Source organism: Ursus americanus, chromosome 20 (genome assembly GCF_024610735.1).
Source record: "Ursus americanus isolate L20-20 chromosome 20, mUrsAme1.1.p, whole genome shotgun sequence".
Lineage (NCBI taxonomy): Eukaryota > Metazoa > Chordata > Mammalia > Carnivora > Ursidae > Ursus > Ursus americanus.
Genome location: NC_142146.1, coordinates 53,574,969 through 53,599,219, shown reverse-complemented (window position 1 = coordinate 53,599,219; position 24,251 = coordinate 53,574,969). Strand labels below are relative to the sequence as shown.

Sequence of the window (24,251 nt, the reverse complement as noted above, 5' to 3'; positions counted from 1 at the left end):
CTAAGAATCAAATGCACTTGTTCTAAGTTCTAAATCAAATCAAATTCACTTGTTCTAAGTTCTAAATCAAATCAAATTCACTTGTTCTAAGTTCTAAATCAAATCAAATTCACTTGTTCTAAGAATCAAAGGCATTTTGTCAGATTTTTATTATCCACAAATTTTAATTTTATAATATTTTAAATTTGCTGTATTATAACATAAAAGATATCAGTATTTAATTGAATATTGAGCAGAATAAATTCTAGACTTTAGATAAATAAATTCAAGAACAGAATAAATTATGGATTTTAAAAAAATTGTCAAGATAGTTAAGCCACTTAAATTGGGGGGATGTTCATTCACTTGAATTTTATTATGATTTCAATGAGTTTTTCAGTGAACACTGACCATACATACACTCCAGAGTACTCACCAAAGAGAAATGAAACCCAAATTTCCCTTCAATAAATGTATAGGTTATGGAAGAGACAGACTCATAAGTAATCATTATAATATACTGTAAGCAGTGCTGTAGGAATAATAGTATATGTAAAATGTTGTGGAACACAGATAAGAAAATGGTCATTTATTTCTACAAAGGAAGTTGGTCAGGGAGAAGAGATCATGTTTGATCTGAACCTTGAAGTATAAGTAGGAATTTGCAAGATGGGTGAGGTAGGGAATGGTGTTCCATATTAAGGGATGAGTGGGGAGGGACCAACATAGACCATTTGTCCCACTCTCTTATCCCAAAACTCTACTGTGTACGGAGGCTAATATAAGCAATGCTGATAATCTCTTTTGTTTCTTATTATAGGGCACTTGAATTGGCTGTAAAATACAAAACACATGTTGATACAGTTCTTGCTTACCGTCAAAAGTTTTTGGAGACATTTGGTAAACAGGAAACTAATAAACGATACTTGCAGTATGCAGAAGGTGTAAGTATTATACAGTTTTTTATGATAATGTATATGCTTTATAAGTATATATAATATTTATCTTAATAAGACAAAATTGGAATAATTCATACCATAATCTCCAAAAAATAACTTTTTGCCTATGATATTATAGTCTTATTTTGATTATGTAATTATATTACTGATTTTTTTCTGGAATCTTAAAGCCATGTGTTTTTTTATTTTGTTTAGTTATTTTTTTTAAAAGATTTTATTTATTTATCTGAGAGAGAGAGAGAGAGTGCACAAATGGGGGTGGGGGTGCAGAGGGAGAAGCAGACTCCCCTCTGAGCAGGGAGCCAGCTGCAGGCCTTGATACCGGGACTCCAGGATCATGACCTGAGCTGAAGGCAGACACTTAACCAACTGAGCCACCTAGGTGCCCCTTAAATCCATGTTTTGATGAACTCAAGTCTGTTTTCATTATATTTAATTTCTGTTAAAGTTGGGTGCTAATCGATATTTTTATATAAACAATATAAATGGCTGGGATAAAAGTTTCTAATTCCTGAATTTTGTCTTCCACCAGCTGCCCCTTCTGCTCCAGGGGAAATACTAAACACATAGGGCACTGGCCAAAAAATGGATACTCTGTCACTTTGTAAAATTCTAGGGCGCTATTTGCACCTGGAGAAGGGCCTAGCCCAGGGAGATTTCACTGCCTAGAACCAAAGAAGGCTAAACCTTTGCTTTTCAAATCCCTACCAGAATCTCAGGTTTCATCAGTATAATTAGAAGAAAGTCATTCCAGTATGTATCAGCCCACAAGGAGAGGTGGAGCAGTTTGCCCAAGTACCTAGAATAGGACTGCTGTTGGCCACCTGCTTAGATCCATCTAGGCTCAGACCACAGAAATAAAGAGTTCACCTCTAGCTATGCAGACCCAAGAGCCTTGCAATCCCAAGACAGGGGCAACCTTGTTTCCAGCTCTGTGAACCAGCTGATTTTCTTAGCCTTTGATTCAAAAAATGTTTGTGAGTGCTCGCTCTGGGCCAGGTACTATGCTGGATGCTAAGTCAGCTATGACTTCTGTTTCTGTGGAGCTTGTAGACGATGTGGGAGTGCTGCTCCTTGGAGACAGAATAAAGTGGGATGTTCTGACCTGGCCTAAAGGGCAGGGTAAATTAGATGAATCCTGGGAAGAGGAGAGAAGGTAGGGAGAAGGTACCTACAATTTCTTCTAAAGCCAACATTATCCATTTGCCATATGACTTGAGAAACTCAGTCTTTCCCCTCTTGTATAGATTAAAACACAGTTCTTCCCTACTATGAGTCTTTCACCTGTGAGCCTCCTTTACTATTCACACAGAACACTTCACTTCTGGGGGCGCCTGGGTGGCTCAGTCATTGAGTGTCTGCCTTCGGCTCAGGGCGTGATCCTAGAGTCCTGGGATTGAGCCCCGCATCGGGCTCCTCCGCTGGGAGCCTGCTTCTTCCTCTCCCACTCCCCCTGCTTGTGTTCCCTCTCTCGCTGGCTGTCTCTCTCTCTCTGTCAAATAAATAAATAAATAAATAAATAAATAAATAAATAAATAAAAAGAGCACTTCACTTCTGGACGCCTAATAACATGTGGAGGTTTTTTCCCATGCCGACAAGCAATTCTCCAACACCAGCTGGGTGTCCTACAATTTAAGTCAACTCTGACACTATCTACCTGGAGATAGCATCAGATTCCACAGATAAAGGGCTCAGTCCCACAAGATTGCACCCAACCCCCATCAGATGCCGGTTGCAAGCCCAGGTTATCACCAGTGCTTCTGACTGACCAGGTACAGATCAGAGATCCCAGTAACCCCTGCCTTAGGTTTCAGATGACAGTCACAAGTGCAGTTTGTTAGCTGTACTTCTGACTGACCGGCTATAACTCAGTCCCAGATCCCTTTTCTGATTCGATTGATTTGCTAGAGTAGCTCACAGAACTAAGGGAAACACTGACTTATGTTTACTTAAAACATAAGTTTATTAAAGGATATGATAAAGGATACAGATGAACCAACCAGATGAAAAGAGACTTGGGGCAAGGTTTGGGAAGGCCCTAACGTCAGGAGCCCCTGTCTCTTTGGAGCTGGGGTGTGTCACCCTCCCAGTGTGGATGTGCTCACCAACCCGGAAGCTCTTTGAACCCCGTACTTTGGAACTTTATGGAGGCTTCATCACATAGATGTGATAGATCATTGACTCCTTTTTCAGCACTTCTCCCTTCTCAAGAGGATGCGGGGCAGGACTGAAAATTCCTAGCTTCTAATCATGGCTTGATCTTTCTGGTGACCAGCCCTCATGCAGGAGCCATCCAGGGACTCATCTGGAGTTCTCTCTCTCTCTTTCTCTCTTTTTTAAGATTTTATTCGTTTATTGGAGAGAAAGAGAGAGAGTGAGAGAAAGAGTGCACAAGCGTGGGGTGGGGGGCAGAGGGAGAAGCAGATTCCCAAGGAGCAGGGAGCCTGATACTGGACTCGATCCCAGGACCCTGGGATCATGATCTGAGCTGAAGGCAGGCGCTTAACCGACTGAGCCACCCAGGCACCCTGGAGTTGTCTCTTTGAAAGAAAAGATGCTCCTGTCACTCAGGAAATTACAAAGGTTTCAGGAGCCCTGTGTCAGGAACCGAGGTCAAAGACCAAATACTAGAACAACAGATGCTCCTAGTGCTATCACTTAGGAAATTACAAGAGTTCCGGGAGTTCTCTGCTGGGAACTGGGGGCAGAAACCAATATATATATTTTCCATTGTCTCACACCATATCTAGATACTGAGTGTCATGATCCACATTTTTGCACTTCTAAACAGTACACAAGGTAGTAAAGACTTTGGGGCCACTCTCAGAGTTTCTGCAATGCGATTTCAACATCTGGATCTGGGTAGACACAAGCTGTCTATTTCTTGGTAGGAAGCGGTGTATTTTTTTTTAAAGATTTTATTTATTTATTTGAGAGAGAGAGAAGGAGAGCGAGCATGAGCAGGGGGTGGAGGGGGGAAGGTCAGAGGGACAGGGAGCCCGGATGGACGAGGGGCTCAATCCCAGGACTCCCGGATCCTGACCTGAGCCGAAGGCAGATGCTTAACCGACTGAGCCACCCAGCTGCCCAGAAAGGGGTGTATTTTCTAGATGCTCCACAGACTTTTTGTTTCATTCGGACCTTCAGTACTGAAACTGAATCCTCTGAGAGTTATGGGCTATGAGAGCTTACTCTACTATGGGACAAACTCAGGGCCTTGGGACCTCTGAGGACTATACTCTAATTCACAGAATATGACAGCAGCCACCACCACTACAGTGCTAAGCAGCCCAGAGAATCACTGATTACTTGATCTTTTTAGTATAGTTTTGAAAATTTTAAACCTAAGCACCCACGTTAAATTTACTTTATTGCATAATTTTATACAGATTCGTACTACTCTATTTCTTCTTCATCATTCTCACCATCAATATTTTTTCAGTTTTTTTCACATTAGGTGCTCTGGAGGACATAGAATATATAATTCTTACCCTCAAATTTATAATGATTATAATTTACATTATAATTATTGCATTATTATAATTAAAATTATACTTTAGATAGCAAAAACTTAACATTTTTATCTTCTTTCTTATTATCTATGTATTCAACTGTTGCCAAAATGTAATACTTCAATCACTAGAGTGGCAGAAATCTTCAAATGGGATAACTAGAACAACATGACTTTCTGGTATTTTGAGGGTTTTTTTTTTTAACCCTGAAACTATATAGGTTACCTTGACTCCCCATGGTCCTACGGTCTAGTATCCTCCTTTTTTTTCTTCATTAATGTAATTTGGAAGCTAACTAGAAATTACAAAGCAGTATTTTAAGATGAAAATTATTTTTTACTTAAAAATTTCCCGCTACTTATCTAAGCCAAGATTTTGATTATATAAACTTTTTAGTTGAGAACTATGAGTTATATAGAGATCATTTTTAAAAACTGAGAAATTAGGGGTGACTGGGTGGCTTAGTCAGTTGAACATCTGACTCTTGGTTTCAGCTCAGGTCCTGATCTCATGGTCATAAGATTGAGCCCCACATCAGGCTCCGCACTGAACGTGGAGCCTGCTTGAGATTCTTTCTCTCCATCTCCCGCTGCCCCTCCCCCCCTTTCACAAAATAAATAAATCTTTAAAAAAAAAGCTGAGATATTTATTCTAGATATGTGGTAAGTTCTGGTGGGCTCACAATGTATAATGTAAAATCTTATAAGTGAAAAGTTTCATATGCATTTGTATTTATGAGCCCTGAAATTTTATTTGGGCATTTCTAGTTTAAAATACGAAAACCTGGGATTCATACAAGATGGACTGTCTTCTGATACCCCAACTAGACTCATTATACCTGGTCTACAGTAGTGTTCAGTAAATATTTGTAAAATAATTTGTAATTCGGGCAAATAAATGTCACTCTACTGAATATATTCTGTATAAGAAGAAAAGTAGAAAAATCAGGAAATGTTTAAAATATTATCCCAGGAGAAAGAAAACAGTGGAAATATAAACAAACCAACAGCTTGGGAGCAGAATTACAGAAAGTATAGAATTTTGAAGAAGATCCAGAAGAACCAATACTCTAGTTTAGACAAACCACTTTAGGCATAGCTACCCCTAAACTCTTTTGCAGGTTTTAACCTTATGATCTTATAGGTCCTGAGACACAGAACCCAAGAGAAATTGTTAGGTGATAGCTCACCTGCTAGGTAGTTACCTTTCTGTCATTCAATATTTACTGAGCACTTTTGGCAGACAATGTACTCCCCTTGCTACTTGGAATATAAGAGTAAACATGGCAGACACTGACCCCAGCTCTATGAAGCTTATATTCAATGGAAGTGATAGTTAATTATACAGTCGTTAATTTCAATTGTGATAATTACCTTGAAGGTGCTATAAAACTTTATGGGTGGGGAAACTGACCTAGAGTGGTGGAGATTAGCAAAAACTTTCTAAGCAAGGCAAACAATATTTGCATTGAGCTCTAAAGAATAAATGGTAGAAGCTGACTGGGGTGGGAGTGGGAGAGGAAGTGGGGGTGGACATGTTCCAAGCAGAGGGAAGGATCTTAAGTGGGAAACAGTAAGGAACAAAAGGGAGATTGACTTGAGGGTTTCATAGGGCAAATTAAAGATATTGAACTTTATCCTAAGACATATGTGAAGTCATCGAAAGGAAGTAACATGATTGCTTTTCCCTTAAAAATCCTGATCCCTCAAAATAAATGGAAACTTAAAGTGTTTTCTACAAAATTATGTTGAGTAGGATTTTGTCAGTCAAAGGATACAATAATAAGAGCAAATGAGGTCTTGAAAGAATGGGGAAGGAGTCCCTAGCAATTGCTCTGGATCCTGGGTTCTGAGTAGTTAGAATATTGTTTGGGACCAGACACTGAAGGGTCTTAATACCATGTTAAGAGAATGGACTTCATAATGTAGGCAATGGGAAGACTTGGAAGTTTGCAATCAAGGGAATGATTTGAAAGATACCTTCTTTTTTTTTTTTTTTAAGATTTTATTTATTTATTTGACAGAGAGAGAGAGACAGCCAGCGAGAGAGGGGACACAAGCAGGGGGAGTGGGAGAGGAAGAAGCAGGCTCCCAGCAGAGGAGCCTGATGCGGGGCTGGATCCCAGAACGCCAGGATCACGCCCTGAGCCGAAGGCAGACGCTTAACGACTGAGCCACCCAGGCGCCCCTGAAAGATACCTTCTGATGTAGAAGATGAATTGGAAGTTAGGGTGGTGACTAGGAGACTAGTTAGGTGCTTACTATAATAGTTCCACCAGGAGATGGAAAGAGTAAGATTAATGTAAAAATAAATATCAGTTGTAAAATCAAGAGAACATTGTGGTTGGGGGTGAGAGGAGGGGTGGTTAGGTTGGCTAGGCAAGACATTTGAGAACAACTTCAACATTTCTAGTGTGGGTGACTGTTAAATGGGGAGGGATACCATTAATCTAGATAAGGAACATGAGAATATGCAAGTTTTAGATCTTTTGAGTTTGAATACATGAAAATATACATTTTTTTTTTGTTTGAAGTCCCTGTGGGGTATCCAGATGGAGATATCTAATGGGCAATTGGAAATAGAATTGTGAACATTGAAGGATATTGACAAAGGAGCAATCAGGACATGATAAATAAATGTATAGTCATGACCATGTAGGCATAGTTGAGGTTACGTGAGTTGATGCGATCTCCTAGGGAAAGTATAAAAAAGTTGTGGTTGGAACCCTGGTGAATACTAAGAGTTAAGAGTTGTCCAGGAAAAAGATACAGGAGAAAAAAAGAGGACTGGGAAGAACATTTAGAAGGGAGAGCACCAACCAGAAGAGAATGGTATTATATGGTCTGAGTGATTTTTCAGAGAGCTGTGGTCCACAAGGTCCAGGAAATCCTTCTACCTCAGGACCTTTTTCTTCCTTTTGTCATCATGCTTTTCCCCAGATATACTCATGGACTCACCCATCTCTTTAGGTCTTCATGTAAGCTTCTCAGGGAGGCTTTTTCTTACCACTCTATTTGAAACACAACACCCACTCCCCTCAACTCCACCCCTGCCACTCACTGTTTCCCTTTCCTTTTTCAGAACTCTTACCACTTCCCACATTTTATATATGTTTATATCTTCCACTGTTATCTTTGCTTATCTTTCTATGAAGACTGTGATTTTTATGTTTTTGTTCACTGCTGAATCCTTGTACCTAGCACGATCCTTGGCATTTGTAAGCACTAAATATTTGTTGAATGAGTAATTGAATCATACATAGGATGAAGAATAAAAACACTTGATGGTGGCATTAGTGAAAAGTTTATGAAGTGTAGTAGGAACAGTCACATTACAGTGCTCTGGGGAGAAAGTGAGAGTCAGGAATGAGAAGAATGAGGGTGGTAGTTTGCAGGGAGACAGAATGGAGGGGGAAGGACGATGAGCAGCCAGTGAAGAGAGGGAGATTGAATATGTAAGTGATAACTGAAGGCAGATGTCCCTGTGGAGTGGAAGAAGATGGGATCAGGGACATAAGTGAAGAGGTTGGCCTGAGACAGAACGAAAGAGACAGAGATGGATACAGATGTAGGTTAGTTTGTGTGAAGAAGGAAATTAAGTGAATTCGTGTCTGATGGCTACTGTATTCTCTGTAAAGAGGAAGCTGATTTTCAGTCAAGAGTATGAGACTTAGAGGATGGAAGGCCATTGGGTATGGTTTTGGAATTACTTCTATGTGAGTGAGAGGAATTTACTGGGGACCAGAATAAGAAGTGCCAAATAGTACTGACATTCCCTCTAATAGGAAAAGATGTGTCTTTGTGTAGAAGTCAGTCACTTGGAAGCTGTCATGAGCACATCCTTATCTAAAACCCACTAGTAGAAATATTCTATTCTAAGAACTAAATTATCAGTAGAACACTATTCTAAAACTGGATTAATGCCAGAGTGAAAGTGAAACATTTATTTTCAATAGGATATCTATCAACTGACGCCCCCGTCTGTACTATAACAAGTGACTAATGTAGATGTCATCAATTTACTTGAGGGACTTCTGGTGCAACAGAGCAACAGTTGTGTAGTGTGCGGTCAATATATGGTTTTACTGTGGTGGATTTGAGAAACATATGTAAGTCAGCTTAAGGCTGGAAGAAGGCCAAGGCATTAATCAAGTTTTGTCTTTCTCTTTGCAAATGTTTTGTTAGACATAGAAACGAGTGTTTTGCCATTTGAAAATATCAAGTTCTGGCATGACTGAAAAATGAGTCTTCCAAATAATCTAACATTTCAGTGAGCTGTCACTTGCATCTTACCACAGACATTCATCTTCTATGAGTAGGAGGGATTCTTTTAATTCATCTATTTTATATATTATAGACAAGCATATGAATTATCTTTTTAGAAAAGTGACCAAAATATCCACAAATTACTGTACAGAAATTTAGTTGACAGATATTGGAATAAAAAAGAACCACATGTTTAATTCCATCAACTTCCAGCACAAAATAAAAGAGGCATGGGGGCACCTGGGGTGTTCAGTTAAGCTCTGACTCTTGATTTTGGCTGAGGTCATGATCTGAACGTTGTGGGATTGGCCTACTTCTGGCTCCACGCTTAGTGGGGAGTCTGCTTGAGATTCTGTCTCTCCTTCTCCCTTTGCCCCTCCCCCCGCTCTCAAATAAATCTTTTTTTTTTTTTTTTTTTTAAGAAGCATGAAGTCCTGATAAGGTTAAATTAATTTCCCAGTTACTTGAGAGAAATCTGCTCAGGCAGCATGTAATACCTCAGTCTGGTTTAATGCTACTTATTTCACTCAGCTCTCCTATATGGAGGGGGAAACCCATCCCTTTTGGCTCAGTCTCAGGAGTTGGGTTTATTTCATTGTAAATCAGAATTAGTTTAATCTAGGCCCCAATTTATATGTGTCTTTCCTGAGAGAACACACATTCCTAATGTAGTGATCTCCAAACTTTTATAAACAATAGAATGCTTTTTCCTAAAGAAATTTGTTCAGAGAACTCAGAACAGAGTCCATTGCTAACACCGAGTGTAATGAGCTTAGGGGAAAGGCAAGGCAGGAGGCACTGCATTATGGATCAAAGGGAAGGAACAGGGGTGCCTGGCTGACTCTTGATCTCCGGTTGTGAGTTTGAAAACTGCCCCATTTTGGGCAAAGAGATTTAAAAAAAAAAAAGGAAAGGAAACAAGAATGGTACCACCTTTTATGATTATTTTTGTGTGTCCCCAGCCTTGTTACTCACTGCGCTTCCTTTAATATCTTTTTGTCATTGTCTAAACCATCACCATGTCTGTATTACTTTAAAAGTTGTCACAAAGCAGCCACTTTTTCAGAATATGCTCAGGAGAAGCAAATGCTCCCCTCTCCTTATCATAGCTAGGCTTCTAATGGAAACCTCAGCATTAAGAGATGAAGTGCTAACCCGTTTGAAACATGGCCTCATGTCTAGGACCCTGTCCATTTTTCCCCTTGTTTCACCTTCTCCCCCCTGTCCCTGAGGCACCTGTGCAGAATCCTAAGACTCCGTGGGACTCTTTAGATGTACCTTTTGTAAATAGCTACAACTAGATTTTGGTCTTTTGAATCATAATGAGAGTCTTTGCTTTTTATTGCGGTAATTGTTTCGTTTGGTCTTATTCTTTAAGGCATGTTTTTTAGCATTATTTCATAACTTGTCTTTCATGCTCTCTTTTTCGCTAGTGATTTAGAAGACATCATTCTATTTTTCTTTGTTCTTGGTTACCTTGAATTAAGCAAAGATATTTTATAAAATATCAGTACATTTCTTCTTTTGCAGCTCCAAATAGATTGGGAGAAAATCCGAGCCAAAATTGAAATGGAAATTACTAAAGAACGAGAGCGATCATCAAGCAGCCAGTCCAGCAAGAATATAGGTCTGAGGCACTAAATTTCTTGCTTACCTCGAAGAAGTTTTACCTTTTGAAACTAATTCTGATTAATCAAGGATAATCATATTTTCAGTGCTAAAAAAAAAGGCAGAATCTTTAAGTACAAGCACTTGCTGTGTATTTAGTACTAAAAGTACATTCAGAAAGACTAATCACAAAATAATTGACATAATTTCATCTTTTATATATTTTAGTCCAATAATTAGCTAAATATTCCTGTATGTGTATGACACACTTATGTAGTGTTGCTTATGTTCCAGTTTTTGTCCATTATTTTATCCCTGAATCTTCAGCATGAACAAATATTAATTCTGATAATAAAACATTGGACTCTTAAAAATGTATGTTATCCTTAATTTTTATTTGACCTCTAAATTGTAAGATGTTCCAAAAGTTTATTTATACAAGAAAAATACATGAGGATGGATTTATGAAAATGTATATATATTTGAACATCAGGGTTCATAGCAGGATTATTCACAGTAGCAAAAACATGGACAAAAAAGATGTCCATCGGGGCGCCTGGGTGGCTCAGTCGTTAAGCGTCTGCCTTCGGCTCAGGGTGTGATCCTGGCATTCTGGGATCGAGCCCCACAGCAGGCTCCTCCACTGGGAGCCTGCTTCTTTCTCTCCCACTCCCCTGCTTGTGTTCCCTCTCTTGCTGGCTGTCTCTCTCTCTGTCAAATAAATAAATAAAATCTTTAAAAAAAAAAAAGATGTCTATCAACAGATGAATAGATAAGCAAAATGTGGTATAGAGGTACAGTGGAATATTATTCAGCCTTTAAAAGGAAGGAAATTCTGACACATGCTACAACACGGATAAACCTTGAAAATATTGTGCTAAGTGAAATAAGCCAGACTATTGTATGACCCCACTTATATGAGGTGCCTATGATAGGGAAGTTCATTGAGACAGAAGAAATAGTGGTTGCCAGGCCCAGGGGGGAAGTGGAAATGGGGAGTTATTATTTAATGAGTACAGAATTCCTGTTTGGAATGAATGAGTTCTGGAAATGGACAGTGGTGATGGTTGCACAGCATTGTGAATATACTTAATGCTACTAAATCGTACACTTAAAAATGGTTAAAATGCTAAATTTTGTTATCCATCTATCTATCTTACCATTATTTTAGAAATATATCTAGAATGGGCAAGAAATATTTTCCTCATTTCTCTCCCGATTTGAGAATGTTCAGGTGCTAAGTCCTGGAGTCTGAATTTGAGAAACTCTTAAATGATAAACCTTTTTGATTACTTTAATTCAGTTTGTCCTAAAATTATTGCCACAAAAGCTTTTGAACATTAACACAAATATTCCTTAGAAAGTCCTCCATGAAGTAAATTTTGGAAAGGTAAATTATAAACTGGGTGTATGCATATGTATTGGAAAGTGATTACCTCTCTCACCCCCATTTTAATGAATATATCTAAATTTCTGTTATGAAAATGTTTCATCTTTTCAATGTATTTCTTTTCCTTTCTGGAATGTTGAAATGTTCTGTTCTTCATCCAAGTGCTGGGTGTAAGAGTGAGTTCAGTTTGTGAAATATGATTGAGCAGTTTACTTATAAGTTGTACTTATTTATATGTTTTATATTATATTTCAATAAAAAGTTTAAAAAGAAAAATGGTTAAAAGGGTAAGTTTTATATTTATTTTACTACAATTTAAAAAGTTAAAAAATATAATGAAATACGTCTGCATTCTAACAGTTCTGATACTAAGGTGTTCTAAGACCCAGTGTTAGTGTCAGGTCCCACAAACTAGAGCACAGGATCCCCAACTACACTGCTCTTATTTCAGTTGCCAGCCACATGTGGGGACCCCAGGATACCCACACTTCTGATTTGGCTGCAAATTTGGGGATTCCTACCATGGCCCCTTTAGGTTTGATAGTTCACTAGAATGACTCACTGAGCTCCCTGAAATGCTTTACTTTCAACTACAATTGTATTATAAAAGATACAACTCAGGAGCAGCCAAGCAGAAGAGATGCATAGAGCAAAGTCCAGGAGAAAGGAGAGGTCTGGGGGGAAAGCAGGGCGGCATAGAGCTTCCATGCCCTCTCCCCATAGAATCCAGGACCGTCATCCTCCCCGCACCTTGATGTGCTCACCAACCAGGAAGCTCTCATAGGCCTTGCTGTTCTGAATTTTTTATCAGGGTTTTATTATAATTGATTAAATCTCTGGCTATGTGATTAAACTCTTCCTCTCCCTAGAGGTCAGGTGGCTGAAAGTTTTAGCCCTCCAAGCATGTGGTTTTTCTGCAGACCTGTTCTCATGCTGAAGCTATCTAGCCCCCATCACCACACACACACACACACACACACACACACACACACACACACACACACACACACAGTCACCTCATTAGCATAACAAAGATACTTCTATCATTAAGGAAATTCAAAGAGTTTTGGAAGCTCTGTACCAGCCACCCCCCAACACCTCACCTCAGACCAGATATATTCTTTATTATGTCACAGGTCATCCCCTGGTCTTTGACCATGGGATCTTTTATACCTGAGTATAAAAGATACAGTAACATTTAGAAGAGTCAATGTGGGGTAAGGATAGGAATCTGTTAATCAATTTCCCAAAACATTTGATTATCAATATCAGTACTATCTTTTCAACAATGCCAGTGTGTAATAGCATATCACATATGATAGACATAACCTGAAAAATAAGAGTCAAAAGATTTTGGCACATTACTAGAGTCCCATCCAGTCTCTAATAATTAGTCCAATTGTCACCATATCCCAGGACCAGAATGTCTCTCAGAGTGAGGGCACTTAGGTTTGCAGGCTTCCTTCCATTTAATCTTGTCAAGTTCCAAAAACAGGAGTGGTCTCAGCTTCACACTTCCAGGCATCTGGTATAATTGAGCTAAAAGACAATCTCTTCTCTTGCTCCAAGCTTCCTTCCAAGCATTAATATTGGAATTTTCTCATTGCATAACAAATTTATTCATTCCTTTATTCTTAGCACTATTCCTCCTCTCCATTTTTACCCAAACCTCTTCACCTTTAGAAGGCACCTTAGGTTCAGCCGCTGGTCTAGATTGCAAGCAACTACACAAGTCTAGCAAGTCTCCACCTTAGTCTACTCGCATTCCTGTAGGGCAGGGTTATACAGGTACAGACTTAGTGGTCTATTTCTACCCATAGGCTATATAGTTTATTCATTTTTAGCCCCAATATTGTCAGATAGAGTGAAAGCACAGCCCACCCATCAGGCCCTTAGGAATCCTGGCAAATATTTTAAAGTGGTTTGTTGCTCAGGAATCATTCCTGCTTCTAGCATTGTAGTTGCAGCCTTGGCCCAGGGACCACGGCACCAGGTAGGAAAAAGAAAGTTAAGGTGATATGGGAAGGGGAAAAAAAAGTATGTGTCTACTTAGATATGTGCATGTAGAACTTTGACAAAAACTGAAAAGGACTCTTAGTGACTTAGTCACTTAGTACGCAAACCACATATCTGACAGAGGACTTGCATCGGAATATCTAAAGAACTATCATGTGAATGTAAAAAACAAACAATTCAATCAGAAAATGGGCAAAAGACACGAACAGGCATTCTACCGAAGAGGAATATACAGATGGCACATTATGCCCATGAAAATGTGTTCAACATCTTAGTCATTAGGGAAATGCAAACTGAAACTTCAACAATCAGAATGGCTGAAATAAAAACTGGTGACAACACCAAATGCTGGCAAGGATGCAAAGAAACTGGCTCACTCATATATTGCTGGTAGGAACATAAAGTGTTACAGCCACTAACAGAAGAAGTATGGCAGTTTCTTGCCTACTAAACATGCACAAACCTATACATAACCCAGGAATTACTGTCTTGGACATTTATCCCAGAGAAATGAAAACTTATGTTCATGCAAAAATACACAACTGTACACAAATGTTCATAGTAGCTCAATTCATAATAGATTTTCAATGGGTGGATGGTTTAACAAATTGTGGTACATCCATATCATGAAATGCTATTCAATAGTTAAAACTATTGCTACACACAACAGTCTGGGTAGATCTCTAGGGAATTATGCCGATCAATCTCAAAAGTTTATTCACTGTATGATGCCATTTATGTAATGTTCTTAAAATAACAAAATACAGCGATGGAAAACAGAGCAGTGGATGTCAGGAGTTAAGGATTAACTGGAGGGGGTGCGTGTGGCTATAGGGCTATCTTAAAGGGTGGCGTGAGGAGCTCTGTAAAAATGGAATGATTCTTCCCCTTGATTGGGGTGGTGGCTACCCAAAGCTACACATGTAATAAGATTGCACAGAAACAAAAACCTTCAGTGCAAAATAGTATTGTATGTATCTACTATGAATACATCTCCATGTAGTCAAAATATACAGATAATATTCTGGAAGGATACGCACCACACAGTGGTTTAATCTCAGGTTGAAGGAGTGGGCAGGGATTAGGGGTGGGTGTGTTAGGGGGGATTTTGTCGTAATGTTTTCTTTTTTATAGGAAGATGTATTTGTTATTACCTGAGTAGTTAAAAATTTAAACAGAAAAAGACTGGAAGATCTATACATTTGTTGCAATATCTCAGTGTAGTGACATAAAATATGGGTTTTAAAACATAATTTTCTTGGGGCGCCTGGGTGGCACAGCGGTTAAGCGCCTGCCTTCGGCTCAGGGCGTGATCCCGGCATTATAGGATCGAGCCCCACATCAAGCTCCTCCGCTATGAGCTTGCTTCTTCCTCTCCCACTCCCCCTGCTTGTGTTCCCTCTCTCGCTGGCTGTCTCTATCTCTGTCAAATAAATAAATAAAATCTTAAAAAAAAACAACAAAACATAATTTTCTTGTATGCGTCTGTGTGCATTTATTTGTAATATGATTTTATTACTGGTCCTTTTCATTTAATGACACTATACCATGGATGTTTTTCCATATTAATAGATGTCTTTAATCATTATCATTTTAAAAGCTGCAGAATGGGGGCACCTGGGTGGTGCAGTCAGTTAAGTGTGAGACTTTTGGTTTTAGCTCAGGTCTGATTCTCAGGGTCATGAGATGGAGTCCCGCAGTGGGCTCCATGCTCAGTGTGGTCTACTCGAGTTTCTCTCTCCCTCTTCCTCTGCCCCTCCCCCCAGGTGAGATCTCATTGTGGTCTTGATTTGCATTTCCTTGATGATCAGTGATCTTGAGCACCTTTTCATGTACCTGTTGGCTATTTGTAAGCCTTCTTTGGAAAAATGTCTATTCAGGTCCTCTGCCCATTCTTAAAATAGGATTTTTTTTTTTCCTATGGACTAATAGGAGTTCTTTATATGTTTTGGATATATTAACTCCTTAGCAGATATATGATTTGCCAATATTTTTTCCCATTCTGTAGGTCACCTTTTCATTTTGTTGATGATTTTCTTTGCTGTACAGAAAGAAGGTTTTTGGTTTGATGTGGTCCCACTTAGTGATTTTTGCTTTTGTTGACTTTGCTTTTGTTGTCAAATCCAAAAAAAATCATTGCCTAAGCCTATTAGGTGCTTAACCGCTATGCTTTCTTCCAAGAGTTTTATAGTTTCAGGTCTTATGTTCAAGTCTTTAATCCATTTGAGTTATATTTGTGTATGGTCTGAGATAGTGGTCCAGTTTCATTCTTTTGCATGTAGCATGTGTCCATTTTCCCTAACACCCTTTTCTGAAGAGACGGCCCTTTCTCCATTGCACATTTTTGGCTTCTTTGTCATAAGTTAATTGACCATATATATGTGGCTTTATTTCTGGGCTCTCTATTCTGTTGCATTGATCTATGTGTCTGTTTTTATGTCAATACCATGATGTTTTGATTATTATAGCTTTATAGTATAGCTTGAAATCAGGAAGTGTGATACCTCCAGCTTTGTTGTTCTTTCTCAAGATTGCTTTTGCTATTTAGGTCTTTTGTGGTTCCATACAAATTTTAGGATTTTTTGTTCTATTATTGTGAAAAATGACATTGGAATTTTATAGGGACTGCTTTGAATCATTGTTTTGGATAAAATTAACATTTTAACAATTATCAGTTCTTCCAATCTATGAACACAGAATATTATTTCATTTATTTGTGTCTTTTTCTATTTCTTTCATCAATGTCTTATAGTTTTCAGCGTACAGATCTTTCACTTCATTGGTTAAATTTATTCCTAGATATTTTATTCTTTTTTATGCAATTATGAGATCATTTTCTTAATTTCTCTTTCTGATAGTTCATTATTAGTATACATAATTTTTGTATATTGATTTTGTGTCCTGCAACTTTACTGTTTATTAGATCTAACAGTTTTTTTTATTATTATTATTTTGGTGGAGTCTTTAGGGGAGCTGTGTGTTTAAATATAATTTTTGTAATTTAAAAAAGCAACAAAATGGCTTTTAAAACACTTGAGGGAAATAACATTTATGGTGAAATATTTGAAGGTTATATAGTCATCCATTCCTCCAGAATATAACCTATTTTGGGATTGGACCAAAGCATTAGGAGTTGAGTTACTGTACTACATTATTTAGATTCCTTGAAAAATTGTACTGAGCTGCAATATTACGCCTCTACTGAGGATCTAATGTTTATAAGCCCTATGGAATATATTTAATGTAAAAATGGTTGAATGTGTTTTTTTTTTTGAATGTGTTATTCTTGACATTACAGAGTCCTTTTTTTTTTTTTTAGTAAGCTCTATGCACAATGTGAACTATCAACCCCTAAGATCAAGAGTCATGTGTTCTGACTGAGCAGCCAGGCGTCCCCTAGAGTGTCTTCTTTAGAAGCGTCCTCTGAGAACTCAGGAGAAACTTCTTCCAACTGTCAGTACCAGGAAGATCTGTGCTCTCAAGCACCTGATCTGGTTTTTACTTACAAACACTGAATCCCTTCATTGAACTTTTTCTCTGTATTTCCTGCTATAAAGCTCAGAACCAAGGCATGACCTTATTTCTGCAGCTTTGCCTTTCCCCTTCGCCTTGATTCCTTCCTTTACTTTCGGGGGATCTTGTTTTGTGTGTCCTTTTTGCAAACGACCTCAAATCAGTTTTTTGGTGGGTGGCTGAATGAATAGTGCATGGATGAGTGGATGGACAGGTGGAAAAATTCATGTATTTGTAGTTTGATTTTTTTTTTTTTTACCTTTAAGTTCTACCTTCTGGAGCCCTGTTAAAAAAAAAATTATTCCATTTCTGTAAGTTTGCCTTTTAAATATTTCATGACAGTTATATTCCCTTGGCTTTCTTTCTTCAGGTTAAAAATTAGAAATGTCTATATAAACACTTTTCTACCAGACTCAGTTCTATCACACCTGAGGTGGGTTTCAATGTCCATTGGGCTATGCATTTGCTCTCAATGACTTGCTCTCCTCTACTTGTCCTTTTATCCCTCCAGCCCCCAAAACCTGTACCCTCCTCTACTCCTAAAGCCCTCATGTCCACTGTCCGGGACCCACTTCCAAGATCATGGTTTCCACTTTGTCCTCACCCAGAGCTTCTCTATAAGCAAAGTCTCAAGATCCTGTATCCCAATCTCCTACTGCACTGGCCTAGCTTTCTAACACCTTCCTACCTGTCTCCCACTCTACCTGCTCCTTGACATCAAGTTATCCACATTCTCAACCCTTCTCATTTGATTTAGTCTGCCACTCCTGGTCCTTCCTTGCCTGTCCAAACCGCATTTCTCTTTTCTTACCCTGACTTTCACCCACAGTGTATCACCTCAACCAAAACCAGCTGACAATTTTTTAAATAAAGTTAATTTTTGATTTTCATAAAAGTGTTTCTACTCTTAATTCAAGTCATTAATGCCCATGATTAACTGGAAAAGTTTTTGAATTTACACAAGTTTATCTGAATTTCCTACCAGGAGCCCAGTGTCAACCACTGTGTGTGCCGTGGCACTCGAAATACATTTTTATATGCCAGGCACAGTGGTAAGTATTTCTTATACATAACTTAATATGACACCCAGCTGAGGTAGGTATTCTCCCCACTTTGCAGAAAAGAAAATAGCCTTAGACAAGTTAAGCAACTTGTTTATGGTCACATAACTAGTAAACCTAGAATCTAGAGATTCACCTGGGCAGTCTAAATCATTACGTTATTCTATATAAAGTCTTAACAAACCCTCATATTCTACCACAAGAATATAAAGAGAATCTTAATTTAGGAAGCTATTTTGTTCTTGTTTCCATATTAGCTGGCATTGAGGATTTAGTGATAACTTTAGGCTCTATGGTTCTTGTTTTTTATGCTGAGCATACAAAAATCATTCTTTTTTTTTTTTTTAAGATATTGGACAAGATTTACCAGCCATTTTAAAGAAATGTTTTTCAATTTTTAAAGTTAAAGACGTCAGACCAGGAAGAAGGCACACTTGGTGCTGAAGGAATTGGCTGAATGAAATGCAAAAAACAATTATCTGCCTTGTTTTTGTTGACCATTTCAGGTTTTATCCATAAAACATTCCTGCATTTCCACAAATAGTTTTTGAGTCATTAAAGATTTCTGGCCTAGATTCTATTATATTTTTAATAACAGTTTCTTTAAACAGCAATTAACAAGTAATAGCTACCTCATTTTGCTTGTGAAAAAAACAAGAAGTGATTCTGCCGTGACGCTGTGCAGCCACAGCCAGTTCCAACGGTAAGCTATTGTGCGAGGTTAAATTAACTGCATGGGGAAACGTCAGTGGTTCAGAGTACCAGCTCTGGAGTCAAACAGGCTGGGTCTGCTTCCGGGATCTTCTACTTATCACCGTGTGACTTGGGCACGCTACTCTGCCTCTCCGTCTGCACCTTTCTCATCTGTCAAATGGGGTTAATAATCCTTAGTGCCTTTGGGGGCACTTGGGTGGCTCAGTCAGTTGAGCATCTGAATCTTTTTTTTTTTTTTTTTAAAGATTTTATTTATTTATTCGACAGAGATAGAGACAGCCAGCGAGAGAGGGAACACAAGCAGGGGGAGTGGGAGAGGAAGAAGCAGGCTCATAGCGGATGAGCCTGATGTGGGGCTCGATCCCATAACGCCGGGATCACGCCCTGAGCCAAAGGCAGGCGCTTAACCGCTGTGCCACCCAGGCGCCCCTGAGCATCTGAATCTTGATTTGGGCTCAGGTCATGGTCTCAGGGTCATGACATCGAGCTCCAGGTCAGGCTCTGCACTGAGCGGAACCGGCTTAGGATTCTCGCTTCCTCTCCCTCTTCCTCTGCCCCTCCCCCCAACTTGCACTCACCTCTCTCAAATAAAATCTTAAAAAAAAAAAAAAATCTTTAGCTCCTCCTGTTATGAATTTTAAATGAGATAATATATGTAAGATGCCTCGCCCAGTGCCTGGCATACATAAGCATTCAACGAATTATCATTACCATTGTTATAATTATCATGGTAGCAAGTGAAGAGTGCCACCCCCTACAGCAGCGGCCAAGCTTATGTCTAAAAATGTGCACATTTACATTTTACTCTTTAGAAAAACAGCCACAATGTCAGTTGCTACCAAATTTTAAATCAGAGCTAGAAATGTTAGAAATGCTATTGAAGTTATCAAAATGAATTGCCCGAACTCACACACAGGACTATATATTTCAGGAATTAACTTATGAAATTATTAATTTTAAACAGATTAAAATGAAATTAGGTGTCCACAAAAGGCTTCGGAGCACCCCAAAACAGAATCCGGGCCTGTAGAAACTCTCAGACTCAAGAGACTGCTAAAAACACCTGAGGAAAAGGCAGAACCTGTGGAAGACTTGGCGGGTATCAGAAAGCTCCAGCAAACACCAAAAGAAACAGGAACAAATAAATGGCAATTAGTTTCGCAGAAAGCTTAGGAGTGTGCAGACTCCGTAAAAACTAAGAATTCTCACAGGAATGCTGAGAGCACCTAAAATAAAACCAGAACCCATGCAAGACCTGGCAGCCATCAGAGAGCTCCTACAAACCCAGAGGAACAAACAAATGATGATAACATTCACAGAACGCTTAGGAACAGAATCCAGAACCAGTAGAAATTCTAACAGGCATCATCAGGAGGCTGCTGAAAACACCTAAGGTAAAACCAGAGCCCTCGGAAGACCTGACAGGTATCAAAGAATTCCTGCAAACACCAACAGAACCAGAGAAATAAATAAATGGTTGTGATGTACACAAAAAGCTGAGAACAGTCCAAAGCACAAACCAGAATGATGAGAAAATCTAAGAATACTCAGGAGATGCTGGGGACAAATGAGGAAAATGCAGACTTTGTGGAAGATCTGAAGGCATCAAAGAGCTTATAAAAACCTCAAAGCAAGTAATACAACCAGAGAGCGAAAGCAACAAGAACTCCTCATCACCCAGTGGAAATGTGGAAAAGGTAAAAACCTCACTCACAGGTGTCAAGAGGCCCAGTAGAAGACTCAACAGGAGCCAAGCATCAAACACGACACAGCAATCGGTGGACCCCAGAATATAAGACAATCAAGAAGCTCGGGACAGCTCCCAGAGAGAAATGTGAATCCACGGAACTGACAACAATCAGGAAACTTCTGAAAACTTCCATGGGAAAGACTAAACCCAGAGAAGACCCAACAGGCACCAACAGACAAAATTCGTAAAGAAAAGAACCGAGTAGAAGACTTGACAGGTGTCAAGAACCTCAGAACAGCTCCAAAACAGAGATGGGAATTGAAAGAAAATCCTACAGGCATGAAAAAAACTTAGGAAAACTGCTAAGGTGCATTCAGTAGAAAATCTGGCAGACATTACAATATGTACAGCAATTCCAAATTTTAAAAGCTTACTCACATCCTTCCTTAGGAAGGGTTCAGATACATGGGGGAAGTGACAAGAGAAACCTAAAACATCTATAGTAAAAGATGTGAAAAGAAACTACTCAAGAAAAGCGAGTAGTAGAAAAAAAATATCAGAACATACACAGAGTGTGCATATTTTTCAGTGAAAAGAAAATGTAGAAGACCATACAAAAAAATTTTTTGAAACACCCAAAGAAAACCTGGAGTCAATAGTTATTAGCACTTTACTGAAACCATGGGGGGGTGGGGAAGGAAAGTGAATTTGAAGACGCCAAACAAAAGACATGATGTTTGGAAGTCGACTATAGTGGATTTGAAGAAGTGTTTGATTTAGTGAACCAAAATAAAGATAGACTGGGAGATCTCACTCAAGGTCACTCTTGTAGCCCTTGTGCATATGAATCCCAAACTCATGCCTCCGAACAGAGGAGGCGTGGCCTAAGAACATGCAAAACAGAGTTAGTCAAAGAGCAAGATCTACCCTAAAAAACAAAACCAAAAAAAGAGTTTCAAGAATCTAAACATTTGTTTAGATCTAGTCCAACAGATAATGTGCAGAGATGAATGGAAGAAATAGGAACTTAATGTTCAAGCAGAGCTGAGTCAGCATTGTCCCTCTATCACAGACACAGATATGGAACCAATATAGAACTCAGGGGTCTCATTGCTGCTAGCAACAGAAAAATTTCAAATAAAGAAAAATGAAAGAATACTGTGAAGAGCTTCCAAGAGAAAAACTCAGAAGATGGAGCTCTGGAAAAAAGAGACTGTAACATAAGAGGAAGAAGTAAACTGGTATAAATCTATAGGAATCTCAGCACTTGGCTACTTCAACAGGGAGTATGCACATGGGGAAATGCGACAAACCAGTGAACAGCTTGCAAGAAAAAAGTTAAACCTACACACAAAGAGAGGATACTTTTAAGACCCAGGAAAATAATAAAAATTAATTTTGATCTGGTAAAATCTTTGGTCAATACATCAGAGAACATACATAAGAGAAAATTCCCACAAACTGAAATAAAACAGATGTAAATCTGGAGAATTCTGATCCTTCTTATGAAGAAACAAATGTAGCCAATGAGAGTCAGAGATAAAACTATTGACAGTTCCTCGGATAAAATCTTAAACAATACACTAGATTCTTCAAGATCATCTAGAAGCAGGGATAAAAGAAATATAAAGTTAGAGGTACCGTCTAGTCGACCCAGTGAACAGTGGTACCATACACCGAAGTTGAAGAGGAGCCTATGCAGAAGTCCATAAGAATGTCAAAGGTATAGCAATCAATACAAAATCAAGCTTATTTCAGGTCTAGAGGCTCAAATAAAATCTTCCCTATAAAAATAGAATATGATCATTTATCTGGTATAAAAAATAGAACGTCTGTGAGCAAGAATAAGAAGAAAATAGTTAACCATTCCTCAGATAAAATGACACAGAGGAAACCACAAAGATGTCTGTGAGAAAAATACAGAAGCATAAAGATATAGCAGTCAAGGGACATATAACATACTTGAGGTCTGGAAGCCAGAATAAGGTCCCTGTCACTACTAAGATGCAAGGGTCTAATTCTTTGTCCTTATAAATATATCAGAGTACATTTTTAGGGAAAGGTAGGGAGAAAAGTGCTGACAATCCCTCCAGAAAATGTCAGGTGAGGAAGCAAAAAGATAAAAAGGCAAATCAAGAATTATTGTTTGAGGGGCGCCTGGGTGGCTGAGTCGTTAAGTGTCTGCCTTCTGCTCAGGGTGTGATCCTGGCGTTCTGGGATTGAGCCCCACATCACGCTCCTCCGCTGGGAGCCTGCTTCTTCCTCTCCCACTCCCCCTGCTTGTGTTCCCTCTCTTGCTGGCTGTCTCTCTCTCTGTCAAATAAATAAATAAATAAATAAATAAATAAATAAATAAATAAATAAATAAAATCTTAAAAAAAAGAATTATTGTTTGAGATCTAGAAAAATGAAAATTCTTTCTAGAGAGCTGCAAAGATACAATCATTTGCTCAGTGAGAGAGAAAATCTCTATTGATAAGAATAATGAGAAATATGTTTACAGTCCATTAGTGGATAAAAAGGAAAAACCACCTGGCTCAAAACTGGAAACCAACAGAAGCAGATGCAAATAGAAAACAAAGAACACTTTGGGGAACACCTGGGTGGCTCAGTTGGTTAAGCATCTGCCTTTGGTTCAGGTCATGATCCCAGGGTCCTGGGATTGAACTCTGCATCCCGCTCCTTGCTCAGAGGAGAGCCTGCTTCTCTCTCTGCCTGCTGCTCCCCCCGCTTGTGCTCTCTTTCTCTCTCTGAAAAAGAAATAAATAAAATCTTTAAAAAAAAAAAAAAGAACACTTTGGAAAATAATGTTTATGAAAAGAAGAAACTTTGTGCAAAAGACCAAGCCATAGCCAGAGTAATATTAAATCACAGAAAAGAGCAACTTGGAGTCCTGTGAGATGTGTTTTAGTGAAAACAAATACTGAAAATGCAAAGCAAGATAACAACATATGAAGAAAGAAAATAAGAACCAAGAGAGAGCAAGACAATGGAGGTGCTTAGCTAAGAAGTTGAAGAGAAAAAAAAGTGATAATGTTTAGTTGGATGGCAAGTATAAATGTAAAATTTTTGCTGTAAAATTAAAAGTGAATTCTGTTAAATAAAACTTGGTTCTGTATGTATTTAAATATAATTAAAGTATTGGTTTTATTTGACATTTGAGTATTTTATAGGCAAAATTAAAAAAAAAGAAGACATCCTTTCCATCTCTATGTAAGAAACGATGTCTTAATTCCTTATAATTAACTGGTTGCTGATTCATTCTTTGCTGATAAAATACCTTCCCTTAGCCTACTATCTTTTCCCAGTGGATGAAAGGTGAATGGGAAAGTAAATTGTAAACTAGTGAGGTCAGATACAAACTTGCCAAATATTCTATTACTGATTGGTTGTCTGCAATGTACAGTTTTGGAGAGATGGTTAATGCTGGCCTGCTCAAGATAAAACTGCTCGTCATTGTTTCTTTCAATCAGGAAATCCAAATTAATTATGTTCATGAAATTTTTACATAAGTCAATGCAGAACATAAATCTGAACACCATA

The 24,251-nt window shown here is 38.5% G+C and overlaps 1 protein-coding gene across 2 annotated transcripts in view; it reads left to right on the top strand.

Annotated features, from left to right (window-relative positions):
* The window catches only part of IFT80 (intraflagellar transport 80), a 116,773-nt gene extending 105,697 nt beyond the window's left edge, over window positions 1-11,076 (top strand). For both annotated transcript variants that reach the window (XM_087870318.1, XM_087870319.1), the window contains 2 exons: window positions 800-923; window positions 10,247-11,076. In XM_087870318.1, the coding sequence (XP_087726444.1) occupies window positions 800-923; window positions 10,247-10,357 (235 nt within the window). In that variant the 3' untranslated portion in view covers window positions 10,358-11,076. The remainder of the gene's footprint in view (window positions 1-799; window positions 924-10,246) is intronic.
* Window positions 11,077-24,251: the final 13,175 nt, after the last annotated feature.